At 42.3% G+C, this 16094-nt stretch overlaps 1 protein-coding gene across 1 annotated transcript in view; it reads right to left on the bottom strand.

Annotated features, from left to right (window-relative positions):
• The window catches only part of SPATA48 (spermatogenesis associated 48), a 78543-nt gene extending 63572 nt beyond the window's left edge, over window positions 1-14971 (bottom strand). The window contains exon 1 of the mRNA XM_033930480.1: window positions 14533-14971. Coding sequence (XP_033786371.1) covers window positions 14533-14959 — 427 coding nt within the window. The 5' untranslated portion in view covers window positions 14960-14971. The remainder of the gene's footprint in view (window positions 1-14532) is intronic.
• Between the last annotated feature and the right edge of the window lie 1123 nt (window positions 14972-16094).

The following is a 16094-nucleotide window of genomic DNA, read 5'->3' as shown; positions in this document are numbered from 1 at the left end:
AGAAACAATTATAAAAAACTAGCTGATGCCCCGGCGTTGCACGGGTATTTAATTATAGCAATAACACTGTAAATGGATTCAAAAAAAGATACTTTATAGTGGTGAAATAAATTATTTTTTTACAGCTTTATAAAAAGTACAATATTCAAATAATAATGTGAAATATTACTAACACAAAACTTGATTATAAACAACATTTTTAGTTTCACCTCCAGGAGCAAGAACATATACATTCTTGGGTGAACCCACCCTTGAGCAAGCAACATAGAGTTGTCCATGGGAAAAACAGGGGGATCTTAAATCCACTCCACAGTATGTAATAGTCTGTCCTTGTGATTTGTTGATTGTGATAGAGAATGCAAGTCTCACTGGAATTTGCAATCTCTTAAACTGAAAAGGAAGATCTGTTGGAATAAGTGGTATCCGCGGGATAAATACGGTTTCACCTTGTCCCTTTCCGGTTAAGATAGTCGCTTCAATTACATTGGACAGTAACCTCTTTACACAAAGCCTTGTGCCATTGCAAAGTTTTGGTGGGTCAAGGTTGCTAAGTAAAATAACTGGAGATCCCACAGCTTTTTACATTTTTTCCATTGACATGAATGGGTGAAATAAGATTTTATGTTTGTAGCTCCGCCCACGTGTGCAGGTGGGCCGCGAGACCCCCAGAACATATGAGGTAGTGAGGGATCTGCATATCAAGTTTCGTTCAAATCGGTCCCACAGCTTTTTACATTTTTTCCATTGACTTGAATGGGTGAAATCTGATTTTCTGTTTGTAGCTCCGCCCACGTGTGCAGGTGGGCCGCGAGACCCCCAGAACATATCACCCCAGGTAGTGAGGGATCTGCATATCAAGTTTCGTTCAAATCGGTCCCACAGCTTTTTACATTTTTTCCATTGACTTGAATGGGTGAAATCAGATTTTCTGTTTGTAGCTCCGCCCACGTGTGCAGGTAGACTGCGAGACCCCCAGAACATATCACCCCAGGTAGTGAGGGATCTGCATATCATGTTTCGTTCAAATCGGTCCCACAGCTTTTTCCATTTTTTCCATTGACTTGAATGGGTGAAATCTGATTTTCTGTTTGTAGCTCCGCCCACGTGTGCAGGTGGGCAGCGAGACCCCCAGAACATATCACCCCAGGTAGTGAGGGATCAGCATACCAAGTTTCGTTCAAATCGGGCAAGCCGTTTTTGCGTTGGCAGCTTTTTACATTTTTTCCATTGACATGAATGGGTGAAATCTGATTTTCTGTTTGTAGCTCCGCCCACGTGTGCAGGTGGGCCGCGAGACCCCCAGAACATATCATCCCAGGTAGTGAGGGATCTGCATACCAAGTTTCGTTCAAATCGGTCAAGCCGTTTTTGCGTGATCGCGGCACATACACACACACACACACACACACATACATACCTCCAATTTTATATATATAGATAAAATTGAGGAACACATAAACAAACATGATTTAGTGAGATGGAGTCAGCATGGTTCAGCCGAGGGAGTTCTTGCCTCACAAATTTGCTTGGTTTCTTTGAAGATGTGAATAAACATGTGGATAAAGGTGAGCCAGCTGATATAGTGTATCTAGATTTTCAGAAAGTTTTTGATAAAGTTCCTCATGAGAAGCTCCTGAGAAAATTTTTTAATGGTCTCACAAAGTTATTTTACTTCTTGTTTTTACTAAGAAAGGAGGAGTTAGGGGGGGGGGGGCTCTGCAGAGGAGCAGAGTAGTTGACTCTTTCTGTTTGACTTTTTCTGCCTTTATGCTCCTATATTTCTGTAGGAATATCATGGTGTGCTCTTCTATCCACACACAAGATTTTATTCTCAGTTTATGTTGGGTTTTGCTGGTCCTCTGGTATTATGCTTCTGTCCAGCAATTTTATTTCTCATTTTGTTTTTCTCTTCATGAAAAAAACACAAGAAAACATTGAGGTTTTTTTCCTCACGAGATAATGTGAGATAACACTGAGGTTTTCTCCTCGTGAGAAAACATTGAGGTTACCATTTTTTTTAGAAGTTTTTCTATTGCTTCCTAAGAGGATTCTATTCAGCACCTTAACTCGGCAGACACTCTGCCTCTTTTTGTTAGTTGGGTCATACTGAACTCTACGGTATCTCCTTATCTTCAGTTAATGCCACTGGCTCAGGAGTAATTTATTTGATATTTTAAGGTAACGCATGGCTAAATTCAGGTTACCCATGTTTCCTCTTCTATATTGAAGGAAGAGTGTACAGGAGTTCAACAACACAGGTTTGTTACTTTGGTTTTCCTGTCACCTTTTTCAGTACTCCTGTTTTATAGGCACTTATACTACCATGGTTCGTTTCTCCGTTCCTTATTTTACTTAAATACAATTTTATATATTTTGATTCCTAAGTTTACATGCAGTTAAACATAGCAAGGAATTACTCCTTTTAAACTGCCTTATCCCTGTTCTCTTTTGTCCTAGAACCTAAAACTGCCTCAACTTCAAATTTCTGGCATCACCACAACACTGAAATTATCCTTACGGCTCTTCTACCAATCTACACACAGCCCCCTCTCCAAAAATAACCATACTAATCAAGCATGCAGCTGCTTTATCTCAAAACAACTCCCTCACAACTCACCCACCACCCTTCAAATGGCCCCCTTAAGAACATAAGAACATAAGAAGTTGCCTCCACTGGGTCAGACCAGAGGTCCATCACGCCCAGTGGTCCGCTCCCGTGGCGGCCCATCAGGCCTATGACCTGTGAAGTGGTCCCTGACTATTCCTATAATCTACCTCTACTTCTATCTGTACCCCTCAATCCCCTTATCCTTTAGGAACCTATCTAAACCTTCCTTGAACCCCTGTAGCGTGCTCTGGCCTATCACAACCTCCGGAAGCGCGTTCCATGTGTCCACCACTCTTATTTTACTTCAGTACAATTTTATATATTTTGATTCCCAAGTTTATTACGAGCCATTATCAGAGGATAGCAGTTTCTAAAAGTTCAACTACTTTCTTACTAGAATATAATTTAATGGATTCAAGGGGGGGGGGGGGGGAAAGTACTGGCATGAGATGGGGAAGATGGGCTACTGGGCTTGGTATGACCCAGTAAGGCTATTCTTATGTTCTTAACCTCTCAATAAAAATATTTGTAATATTATTAATCTGTTACATCTCACAAAGGCTGAAAAAGTATGTAATAAGCCTTAAAATGAGAAAATCAGTGAAACAGCTAGAGCAGTGTTCTTCAACTTTTTTACACCTATGGACCAGAGGAAATAAAATAATTATTTTGTGGACTGGCAAACTACTAAGATTGAAATAAAAAAAAAACGTTTCTGCCCCGTCCCCGCAAGCTCGGTCCCCGCAAACCATTTGATCCCATCTGCAAAACCCCTGTCTCCCCTCTCCTTCACATATATCCCCTATAATATCAAGAAAATGGAATAAGCCAAATTATTACAGAATGCTACACAGAAATATCATGCTAACAGAATACCGCAGTCACACATGACAGGAATAGTGTTAGGGGAGTGCAACTAGGGCAACTGTCCCCTGGTCAGAGAGAGCCCTAAGCCAGCTGGAAGCTAAAGAATCACTACCTGGGCTTTGCAGTCCCCACTTATGTCTAACACCAGCTCTAGTAGGATATATATTTCAAATCTGATATATTCTAATCAAAAAATAGAAATAAAAACATTTTTTTCTACCTTTTATCGTCTCTAGTTTCTGCTTTCTTCTTCTTTTCACTCTCTTCCTTCCAGCATCTGCCCCTTTCATCCACTGTCTACCCTCTTCCCCTTCCATATGGTATCTGCCTTCTTTCTATGCCCCTCTCCCCTTTCCCTCTAGCCTGCACCCCTCTATCCTTTTTACATGATTCATTTCGTCACTGCTCTCTTCATTTTTATCTCTCCTACACCAGATCTAGCATCTTTGTCCCTCTCCTTATTTCTCTGCTGACCCCCCTTCCCAGCATCAATCTCTCTCTACTTTCTTATTCCTGTCTCTCCCCTTTCCCTCATCTGATTTCTCCATTCCACCCTGATCCCTTCCCCTCCTCTAATCTCCTGCCAGCTGTTTCCTTCTTTTTTTCTGCCTCCCCTGTCCAGCAGTACCTTCTCCCTTCCCTCCTCCCCCTATCCAACAATAACTCTCTTCCCTTCCCTTCCCCTCCTCCCCTCCCAGCAGCATCTCTCCTTCTTTCTCCCTCCTTTATCCAGCAGCTTCCCAGCCTCCAACAGTGACTTCCTCCCCTCCCCTTCCCTCCACTCCCGTCCCAGCAGCTGTCAGTACTTGCCTGCAGCAGTGATTCACTTAGGCAGCCTTGGGTCCTTTGATGGGTCGCGCTGCCTCTGAGGAAAGAGGAAGTTGCATCATCAGAGGCAGGCCACGACTCAGCAAAAGCCCCAAGGCTGCCTAAGTGAATCACTGCTGCAGGCAAGTACTGAGAGCTGCTGGGAGGGGAGCAGAGAGGAGGAAGCTACTATCGGAGTCTCTCACCGGCCCTGCACAAACCGGCAGGAATTATGCGCACCGATCTCGCCGGCCCTGCGTAGACCGGCAGGAATTTTCTGTGGACCGACACCGGTCCATGGACCGGTGGTTGAAGAACACTGAGCTAGAGGATGCATATTATTAAAAATATGCCAGTAAGCATGAAATCCTCTCAAAGATTAAACAAGGAAAGTGTGAAGGGATTTGTTTAATATCCTTGTAACTACCACAAGTTGGTTTAATGTTCTTGATTGTTGCTTTCCCTCTCTCTCTTTTTTTTTTTTTTAAGTCTCCTCAAGAGGAGCTCAGTAAGGATAAAAAAACACTAAAAATGGGATCTGAATCCTTCTATTGTCCTACTCTCTCCATGATCACTGTCTCCCTTCCACCCCCAAACAGGCATTCTCTTTCTTTCCATCCCTTACTCGGCATCTCATACCCTCCCTCCATACATCTTCCCCTTGTTTCCCTGCTCCGCCGTACAACATGTCCAGCATATCCCCTCTGTCTACATACTCTACCATCTTGTGTCCAGCATTTCCCATGTCACTCAGAAAATGAAGGTTTTACAGTAAATTTACACTACTCTTTTTATTTTCCAAAGTGTAGAGTGCTGTTTCTATTCCTCATGCAGCGTATGAGTTCTCGTAAGTTTAACTTGTCTACATATTTTAAGTTTGTGGTTACCTGTAGTTGTGGTTTCCTATGTAGGAGCCTTGTTGTGAATATGTTAGCTTTGGGATATATGCATCACAGATCTTTTTATCATGTTTGGTGACTTACAAGATAGTTGATAGGGAGGGAGTGTAAGCAGTGTTTATAGATTGGCTCACCATGATAACCCAAATTTTAATCTTGGTTTAATTTGAGTCAACTTGTGTGTGTGTGTGGGGGAGGGGGTATGTTTCAGATATTTTCATGAGCTATGTTTTGGTTCTAAGCTGTGTTTCCATTGCTATTGTGTTGCTCAATAAAAATTATTTTTCAAATATTTGCATCAACCTTTTTGGGAGAAAAATACCTCACTTTATAGTCAAGTATATAAGGTACTAATTTCACCTTTTTTTTTTTTTTTTACTACTTAGGGGTCCTTTTACAAAGGCGTGGTAGCGGTTTAACGTGCGGAATACCGCACATTAAACCGTCTGCTGCGCTAGTACCTAACGCCTTCATTGACGAGGCGTTAGGATTTTAGGCTGTCAGGTGCTTATGTCTTTCAGGTGCTTATATCTTTGTGCTGGGGAATTCACCTATTAGCTTCTTATGGCTTTGTGTGAATGGAATGAGGTTGTAAGGGAGGAAGGAGAGGGGGGGGGAGCCTGCTTATTGATATAATCATTGCCTAATGGATCTTGGCAGTGTTTACAGCTCATCTAATATAATAAAATGCTAGGCCGCGCATGCGCACTCCCATCTACATGCGTCCGATTTCCGTGAGATGTAGGTGGCACCTTAGGTAGGAGTGCGCATGCGCGCTTACGTCACCAGCCGCCGATGCCTCCACAAGCCGGGACCGCAGCCAGCCGCCGATCTCCGTTCCTCCAGCGGGCCAGCGGGCGTGCGGGGGGTGGGGTGTCTCGGAGGAGAGGGATCGCGGCCGCTCAGCGATCCCACCGAGGAGCCCAGCAACCTTCCGCCCCGGCTCGGGACCCGAGTCCTTTGCCGCCACCTTCCCTTCCCTTCCCGCGGATCCGACTACCTTGGCGATTCAAGCAGCGTGTGCAGCAGTCTTCACACGCTGCTTTGGGCCCTTTTACTGCCCTGATTTGCTCTGCCATGTCTCTGATGATGTCATCAGTGACGTGCCAGAGTAAAACTTTTACTTGACTGTTTTTACTATTTTTTTTAAATTTTAATTCTATTTTATTTCAAGTTTGTTTTACTTACCCACTCTAATTCGCATTGTATTAGTACTCCTACTTAAGGTATTTATATTTTATCTCTATAATTTAAAATACTGATTATTTTACCTGTTATTCTAACTGTTATTGCTGTTTTTACCTGTACCCCTCTAATGTCCATCTTCTCCACTTTCAACAGGCCCTCTCTTTCTCGCAAAGGACCGCCGCCGCAAAGCGGCGGCACCGACGACTCCTCCCATATTCCCTTGCTGGTAACCGCCCCTATAAATTTCACTGCTTTGCGGCGCACGCCACAAAGGCGCGCACCTAAGGAGCAGGTCCTGCTCCTTTATGCGCTCCTTCATGCAGCCCCTTCATTTCTTATTAACTTCACGTTATAACCCTCTTTCTACTTCATCCTTGTTTACTCTCCCCTCTCTCCTTAGACCGTTTTACTTCATTCTCAATTTATATATCTTTTTCTTCTTGATCTTTCACTGCTCAGTATTTGCTTCCTATATTCTTTCATTTACTACTTCAAATACTATGTCGTCCATCCCAACTATTTGGGGCCGTCGCTATGCCGATTCCATAACTTTTAAAAATCAAGTCAAACCACACTTAAGGCAACTTATTTCCATCCCACTTCATCCACCTTCCAATCCCTGTTTTAATCAACTCCACCACTCCCTTACAATTAACTTCGGCCTAATAAATGTTCGCTCTATAAAAAATAAACATCATTTAATCCATGATATTATTACTCAACATAATCTTCATATTCTATGTCTTACAGAAATATGGTTAACTCAGGGAGATGATGCTTACATCACTCAGGCTTGCCCACCTAATTATAAAGCATTTTTTCAACCCCGTTCTAATAAAAAAGGAGGTGGACTAGCAATTATACATCTTGCCTCAATTCCTCTCCAGGTAAATACTTCCAACCTTTTTTCTCACATTCCTATTGAATCTCTCCAATTTTCAATCAAACTCTCCTCTCCTCTTAACTTTCTACTTATCTATGTACCCCCGCCAATTACTAAAATCTCTCTCTCATCTCTTATCTCCACTCTAACTGAATTCAATATCGCATATCCTGAGTCTATAATTCTTGGAGATTTTAATATCCACTTCAACTCCCCCAATCACTATAATACTTCTGAACTCTTAACTTTTAATAGCCGATTTATCACTATCACCTCTCATCCATACGCCTACCCATTCTGCAGGAAATATTCTGGACATGATCCTATGCCCAACCACCATGACCAATTTTTTCCATAATTTTGATTTCATTTTAGTACCATGGTCAGATCACACACTAATCATTTGGCAATCTAACATACCAACCCATTCAAAAATCGTCAAACCGACAAATAATTCCTTTCTCAACCGTAATCTAAATTCCATAACTCTCCCTGCCATTCAATCCTCCTTCGATTTAAATCTCAAAGATTTCTCTTCTCTATCAATCACTGAACAATTTTCTAATTGGGAAACCGCTACAAATTCCCTACTAGACTCAATAGCCCCCAAATCTGTCAAACAAAATAAACTTACTCTTAACTCTACCTCCAAGAAACACCAACCTTGGTTTAATGAAAACTTGATCCTCCTCCGTCGACAGGTACGTTCGGCAGAAAACAAATGGCGTAAAACTCTTTATAACAGTGACCTTTTATCTTATAAAGAAAAAGCTTCTCACTACAAAAAGATCATTCAACAAACAAAAAAAGACTATTACTCAAAACTTATCTCCACCACTAGTAATTCATCCACTCTTTTTAGTATTGCACAATCTCTTTCGAAATATTCAAAAAAAACCCTCCCCCCTCCTGCTTCAACTCTACCATCTGCTGAGGAACTATCCCAATTCTTTGACAACAAAGTCACCACTATCCGAACTTACCTCGGACCTTCTCTTCCCGCTTTTTCGGCTCCTACCGATAATGATTTAACCTTCTTACCTCACAGTTCTTTCTCTAACTTCAAACTACCGTCACTAACCCAACTATTCTCCATTCTACAATCTATAAACTCTTCCAATAACATTATTGAAAGTTTTCCTCCATATCTTCTCAAAAAATTCTTTTCTTTCTTTGGTCTTTATATAAGGGAAATGATTTCTAAATCCTTCTCTGATTGCTGCGTCCCTACTGCATGGAAAACAGCTCTAGTTTTCCCTAAACTTAAACAACACAACACTGATCCCTCTATACCAAATAACTATCGTCCCATAGCCAATCTGCCATTAATTTCTAAAATTACCGAAAAAATTATTCATTCACAATTATCTGAATTCTTTGATCAAACACATGCTTTACATCCTTATCAGACTGGTTTTCGAACTTCACATTCCACTGAATTATCATTACTTGGTCTCATTACAACTATACAATACTCTCACGATCATTTAAAATCAGTAATACTAATTTCCCTTGATTTATCTGCAGCTTTTGACACTATCGACCATTCCCTTCTCTTATCTAGATTAGCAGACTGTAACATTACAGGTCACGCTCTCAACTGGTTCATATCCTATTTTCATCAACGTTATTTTAAAGTTCATGCAAAAAATCAAACTTCTTCTCCGATAACTCAAACTTTTGGAGTTCCTCAGGGCTCTATTTTATCCCCGCTACTATTCAATATCTTCCTTTCCCCTCTCCTTTCTCTTGCCCAATCACTGGGATTCTCAATTTTCGCCTATGCTGATGATATACAGCTTCTCTTCCCGATAAATACTTCAAACTCTTCAGAAATAAATGATCTAAATACCAAATTAGATATTATAAGTGATTGGCTTTTCTCTAACAAACTTTCACTCAACATTGATAAATCTTGTGGTCTTCTCCTCCCCATTAAAAAATCCGAAACATTACCAGGAACTATTTATATCAAATCCACACCCTTAGTTATGGAAACCAAAATAAAATTACTAGGAGTAACCATAGATAGAGATCTTACTTTTCATGACCACATAAGTTCAGTAGTAAAAACTTGTTTCTTTAAATTACGCATCATCCGTTCACTCAATTCTATTTTAAATACTGACTCAATTAACATCTTAATTCATTCCTTAGTCATTTCCCACTTAGATTACTGTAATTCTTTGTTAAATGGACTACCTCAAAAAGAACTTCGACGTTTGCAACTCATACAAAATACCGCAATTAAACTAGTTTACAAAATAGGTAAATTCGAACATGTCACCCCTCTTCTTAAAGAGGCTCATTGGCTCCCAGTCACACACCGTATAATTTACAAAATCGTACTGCTCACCTTCAAAATCAAACATTCCCACTTACCTTCATTCCTCGATAAATTATTAATACCCCAAAGTTCTCCCCGATCTTTACGATCCACCGACCAAAAACTTATTTTTATTCCGTCTCTAAAAGAATCCTACTATACTAGGAAAACTAATTTTGCTATAACTGCCCCAACATTATGGAATTCTCTCCCTCAATTTCTCCGGGATGAAATTCATTTACAAAAATTCAAAACTAATCTTAAAACTTTCCTATTTCAAGATGCTTTTGATAAATCCTAATCTTTACTTCATCTATTTAATTTTCAACACTCTCCCAATACTAACCCTTTACTTTAGCGCATATCATAATATCATGCAAAATTATACTTCATGTTCTTTCCCTTCCCACTATATCATTTCTTCTAATATTATGTAACTTTTCCCTTCCTTCCCATTCATCCTCACGGTCATGTCTGTCTGTATATGTTTAATATGTTTTCTCCAATATTCCTAATACACTATTAACTAGTTCTTATTTTCCTATTTTAAATTTTTTATTATTGTTAACCGGTCAGATATTTATTTTATGATCGGGATATTAAAAACTAATAAACTTGAAACTTAAATCAGGCCAGTAGAAGGACCCGAAGCAGCGTGTGAAGACTGCTGCACACGCTGGAATCGCCAGGTTCGTAGTCTGTACCGCGGGAAGGGAAAGGGGGGTAGAGAAAACGCTAATGCTGCTGCAGGGAACTGGTGTGGGGGAAGGGAAATGGAGGGGGAGGGAATGCTGCTTTGGACAGACAGACAGAGGGAGGAAGGGAGACAGAAAGAAAAGAAGAAAGACACAGGGGCAAGGAGATACACAGAAAGACAGAAAGACAAAGGGGGCCAGGGACAGAGACAGACAGAAAGAAAGACAGCGGGAGTTGCGTCATGAGGGATGCAGGATGCGGCAGAGGGAACTTTTCCAATGGGTGCAACTGGGCGGCTGTCGGGAAACTCTGATAAGGGGCAGAGCAAGGTAAGTATATCATAGGGATAAGAAGGAGGGGGGGGGAGAAAAAGGAAGGGACGCCTACTGCTGGACAGGGGGAGAAGGAAAGAGGTGCTGATGGACAGGGAAGGTGAAGAAAAAGGAACGGAGGCCTAATGTTGGACAGGGGGAGAAGGAAAGATAGGGGGGAGGTAAAACAAAGGGAGAAGGGCTGCTGCTGTATAAGGAGGGCAGTGAAGGGGTGGTGGTGGACATAGGGGAGGTAAAAGGAAGGGAGAATGGACAGGGGGAGCAGGCAAGGGGTGGTGATGGACAGCCAAGGAAAAAGAAAGACAGAAAGAAAGAAAGCGGCTAAGGAGAGAGAGAGAGAAAGAAATAAAGACAGACACACACACATATATTCTAGCACCCGTTAATGTAACGGGCTATAAGACTAGTTGTATATAAAGGCTTTTGCTAATGATCTCATGGGGGGAGAGGTGACTCTTACCCTATGCAGAATGAGTATCATTATAATCGTGTTATGAGGCCTCTCTTGGTTGTGCGAGTTTGATGAACAGGACTCTGGATTAGTTGTTTGAATGTGGGTATCTGGCTTTTGAGGAGTTTCTGTGGCATGGATGTGGATGAGATTCCTTTAATAAATTAAATGGCAGTGTGGGGGAAACCTTTGTTGGATATATGTGGCACCCGCTATAATTTGGTCTGTGCCATGGTCGTAGACACGCGGATGCCAAGTACTTATGTCTTCTGCTCTGTCCCCTTCATCGCATTCCATCTGGTATCCACTCGTTTTTTTTTACTTCTTGCATGTGTGTTTCCATGTTTGGAATTTGCCTGTTAATTTTGGATGTTTATTGTATGAATGGACATGAGGCTGTGGGGAGGGGATTGCGAGTGCCTGCTTGTTGGAGTGTGTGGCCTGGTGGGTTGAGTGGGGTCCGTTCACATTGGGACATGGCTCTTACGTTCTAGTTCGCATAAGTGGAGTGGAACTTGTTTGGTGGGTATATGGGGTAGTGGGATTTAGGTGGAGGGGGAATTTTGTGGGAGTAGGTAGGGGAGGGGATTGGTGGGCACTGTTGATCTTGAAAAGCTATCTCCTTTTTTAGAGATTTTCCAATTTGTTATGTTGTTGTTACATTGGATACTTGATGCTAAATTTCCTTTGCTACTACAGGGATTGCTTGCGCCACTGGCACAGCACTGGGTTCATATTGCCATCCAGATTTTGCAGCTAATATTGGTTTCCTGGGTGGAGGCTGGGTGCCCAGGACGCTCCATCTGAAAATCTGTGTTCCTAAGATATGATGTACCTTGTGCATGGCAATGATACTCCATGATCTGACCTGTGTTTATATTGAATTGTCATGACAATTTTCAATAAAAATGTTTTATATAAAAAAATAGTAGTGGTTTCTAACCACTTTACCAGTTATGAATAGCCAGCCGCATTATAAGGATATTGTAGAATCATGAGCAACCTCTAAATTTGTCCCATACTACTTAAAATTTTAACCATATCTTATCTATATGAAGTAGAACATATTCAAACTTGTGGGGGCATGTTCTGATAAAGTTGAATTTTTACCACAGTCTTATAGACCACCCTAATACAGATAGGAGAGGATTGCCTGATGAACGGATTTCCTGGGAAGGAGTATAGGGAGATAAGAGAGGAGAGATATTAAGGAACTGCAGAGTGAATTCACTTGTAGGTCAATAAGACCTACAAGAACTGTATGTGGAAATGGATAGGAAGCCAATGAAGTGACTTGAGAGGAGTGATGTGAGAATAGCGACTGTGGTGGAAAATAAGTCGTGCAACAGAATCTTGAATGCTTTGAAGGGGAGAGAGATGGTTACGTATAAGACCTGTGAGAAGCAAGGTGCAGTAGTCTAGGGCAGGCTTAGGGTGACCAACTCTCCTTCATTTCCAGAGAACTCCATTATTAGAGAGCTAATGAGCTAATTTTTTTGGATCCTCCCAGCTTACTTCTGCAGCATTAGTGGACAAATACATATAGGTTAGGACTAAGAAACATGCAAATTTGTAAATTTTTATTCTATATTGTGACCTGCTGTACATTATATACAATGTAAATTAATTGTTTTGTTTAATATTATCCATTCCATAAACATTTGCTGGAGTGACACCGCACCACTAAAAATTTGTCATGACTAAATCTCCCTTAAATTCATGGCTGACAGTTGGTCACCCTATCTAGGCGAGAGGTGACATGGGTGTGGATAAGGGTTTTTGGTAGTGTGTTCAGAGAGGATATACTGTATAAATTTTATTATTTTGTTCTTGGTGCAACTGCCTAACTAGTGTTTAGTGTTAAGGAGTTCCTCGCCCTCTTTCCTGATCAAAGTTTTCAGAGGGCCCTCTCTTTTAGGTGTCTTGGAGGGTGCCAACTCATCCTTCAATTTGCCATGGTAAGTGCTGCCTTGGGGATAGAACGGCTAGAAAAAAAGTGCTGCCTGGAGGCGAGTTGGGAGAAGGAAAAAAGTGCTGCTTGTGAATGACCTGAGGAAAAATGTTCTGTTTGGGGTTGATGGGTAGTAGGTGCTATGTTTTTTTCTATCCACTTGCATGGTATGAGAAAGAGATGGGATTAGGAGGAGAAAAGAGAAGGGTGCTAGTGTCAGGCTTAAGGAGGAGAGGGAAAGTGCACTCTCCCCTTGCTAATTTATGCAAATGTGAGAGGGGACATAATGAGACAAATTTCCATGGTGCTAGCTCATTTCAGTTAAATATATATATATATATACTGTATATATCTCCACTGTTTTCATGGCCTGGTGTGTGTGCATGTGTTTTGATTAACAAACAAAAGTTGGTCCAGTTTGTTTCATTTGGGGGAGGGGGGTGCATGAGACATTAGCATATGACTTGCATACCTACATCTCTTACATATTCATTATGGTTAATCACAAACAAACAAAAGTTGACCCTTGGCCTCCACAGAGATGAAGACACAACCAAAAACAAGAGAACTGTGGAGGAGATATTCAAGATGCAGGAAGACAGGGTCGTGGAAACACAGACCGTGTTGGGTCCACAGTCCCCATCAATTGTGTTTTTAGACATTATACTATGTGGATTAAATGACTATATTTCAAATAAAAAGCCTGCATCTTGAACATTTCCTTTTGTTTTAGGTTGTGTCTTCGTCTCTGTGGAGCACCAAGGGTCAACTTTTGTTTGTTTGTGATTAACCATCTATATATATAAAATCGGAGGTATGTATATATGTATGTGTGTGTGTGTGTATGTGCCGCGATCACGCAAAAACGGCTTGACCGATTTGAACGAAACTTGGTATGCAGATCCCTCACTACCTGGAATGATATGTTCTGGGGGTCTCGCGGCCCACCTGCACACGTGGGCGGAGCTACAAACATAAAATCAGATTTCACCCATTCATGTCAATGGAAAAAATGTAAAAAGCTGCCATTCTCACAGTAATTCAAAAACGGCTTGACCGATTTGAACGAAACTTGGTATGCAGATCCCTCACTACCTGGGGTGATATGTTCTGGGGGTCTCGCGGCCCACAACTCTATGTTGCTTGCTCAAGGCTGGGTTCACCCAATAATTTATATGTTCTTGCTCCAGGAGGTGAAACTAAAATTGTTGTTTATAATCACGTTTTGCGTTAGTTGTTTTGTATTCATTTTGTCAAATATTTCACATTATAATTTGAATATTGTACTTTTTATTAAGCTGTAAAAAAATAATTTCATTCACCACTATAAAGTATCTTTATTTGAATCCATTTACAGTGTTATTGCTATAATTAAATACCCGTGCAACGCCGGGGCATCAGCTAGTAATGAATATGTAAGAGATGTAGGTATGCGAGTCATATGCTAATGTCTCATGCACCCCCCTCCCCCAAATGAAAACAAACCGGACCAGTCAAAAAGTCTCTTATTATGCTCTTCCTCACCTCCCAGCTGCGCTCGATGCGCTCTTTCGGACACGACTTTTGAGTTCCAATTGTAAGCTCCATGATGGTGGTGGTGGAAGTGTTCACAATGCAGCGGCTCTTCCCTCCCACCCAGCTGTTGCAAGGGCGGCTCCTCCCTCCCTTCCGGGAGCAGCACGAAATGAGCCGGTTGCGGTGGCGCGGGGTGTGCTAAAGCCCATCGCGACTTAATCCAACCGTTGGTGGCCATCTGTCTGCCCGTCAGCAGCTCGGCGTCCGCAGAGGTGTAGGGCACGCGGACAGCTGTGCCCCGGAGAGCGTGGGAGCCGCCTGTGCCCGCACCCAGCTGTTGCAGGTAGAAACGAGGAGGCGGAGGCGGCGGTGGAGGAGGCTTCTTCTGAAGCAGAAGCGGTGGCTCGGCCATAGAGAGCCTCCGCCGCTCGGGCATGGGTACTCTCCTGCTTCCGATGCAGGTCGCAGAGGAGCTCCGGGCATCCATGGCGGGAGGACGGCACGGCCGAGGTGGCGGGAAACGTGGCTGGCCCGACAGCGTCTGTTGCTAGGTTACGGGGCGGTCTGGCCTCCTCCAGCCTCCGCCTTTACACAACAGAGGGCGCGTAAGCTGGAGGTGATGCGTTGCTGGGGCGGACGGGCAGAGAGGAGGACGCGAGCAGGTTGACGCTGCCATGGAGGCGAAGAACGGGCTTAATTTTAGTGTTTTCTCTGCTGATTCCTCAAAGGTTGTGTATTAAGGGACAGCTTTCAGAAGAGCGTTTCGGGGGTTTCTTGTTTTGTATGGCATATGAGTGCTTCGTACGCCTTCTTTACTGAAATATGTTAACATTTTGCAGTTTGGGAATACATATTTTACTTGTAATTCTTTTTATTAAACTTTGCCAGCAGGTGTACATTCAGGTATAATGTATGGATGCTCACACATAGCCAAAATTCCCATGCAGTAATGGGACTGTGCTCAGCATTTTCCCATATAGTAAACAGAGAATAACACTTACAGCAGATTGGGAATCTTGTCTTGTGACTTGGATTGGCCACAGTTGGAAGCAGGATACTAAACTTGATGGACCATCAGTCTGAACCAATATACTTTTGTTAGATTAACTACACTTAGCACTGAGGTGACATTAAATGATCTGTGTTATTCATTATGGTAACATGTGTGACCATAGCACCTGATAAGTGTAAAATAGAGTCCCTGCTGCACTCCATGTTTGTCGGCTAATGGACATAAAAGGGTATGCGTGCTAAGGTGTGCTAGTAAATGAACTTAGCACCAGGGCAGGATTAAAGAATAGGCAAAGTATATACATGGCTCAGGCCTGAAGGGTTCAAGGGGGCCGGGGCCTGGTGTGCTGAGCCAATGACATCATCATGTGTAGCCATAACGGTGTCCCGCTTTTGCAGCAATGTGTTGTCAGCATCCATTTTTTATTTTCTTGAGACTCACAGCATAGGAAAGAAGCCAGTCTGGTAGCTGCCCTTGAAAGGAAAAGGAGGACTGTCTTTCAGTGCCGTGGCAGAATGGAGGGGTGCATGCTGCAGATTAGACCCATGTTGGGCCTTGG

This window comes from Geotrypetes seraphini, chromosome 2, assembly GCF_902459505.1.
Source record: "Geotrypetes seraphini chromosome 2, aGeoSer1.1, whole genome shotgun sequence".
Lineage (NCBI taxonomy): Eukaryota > Metazoa > Chordata > Amphibia > Gymnophiona > Dermophiidae > Geotrypetes > Geotrypetes seraphini.
Note: the sequence above shows the minus strand (reverse complement) of the source record. Positions and strands in the feature narration are given on the sequence as shown.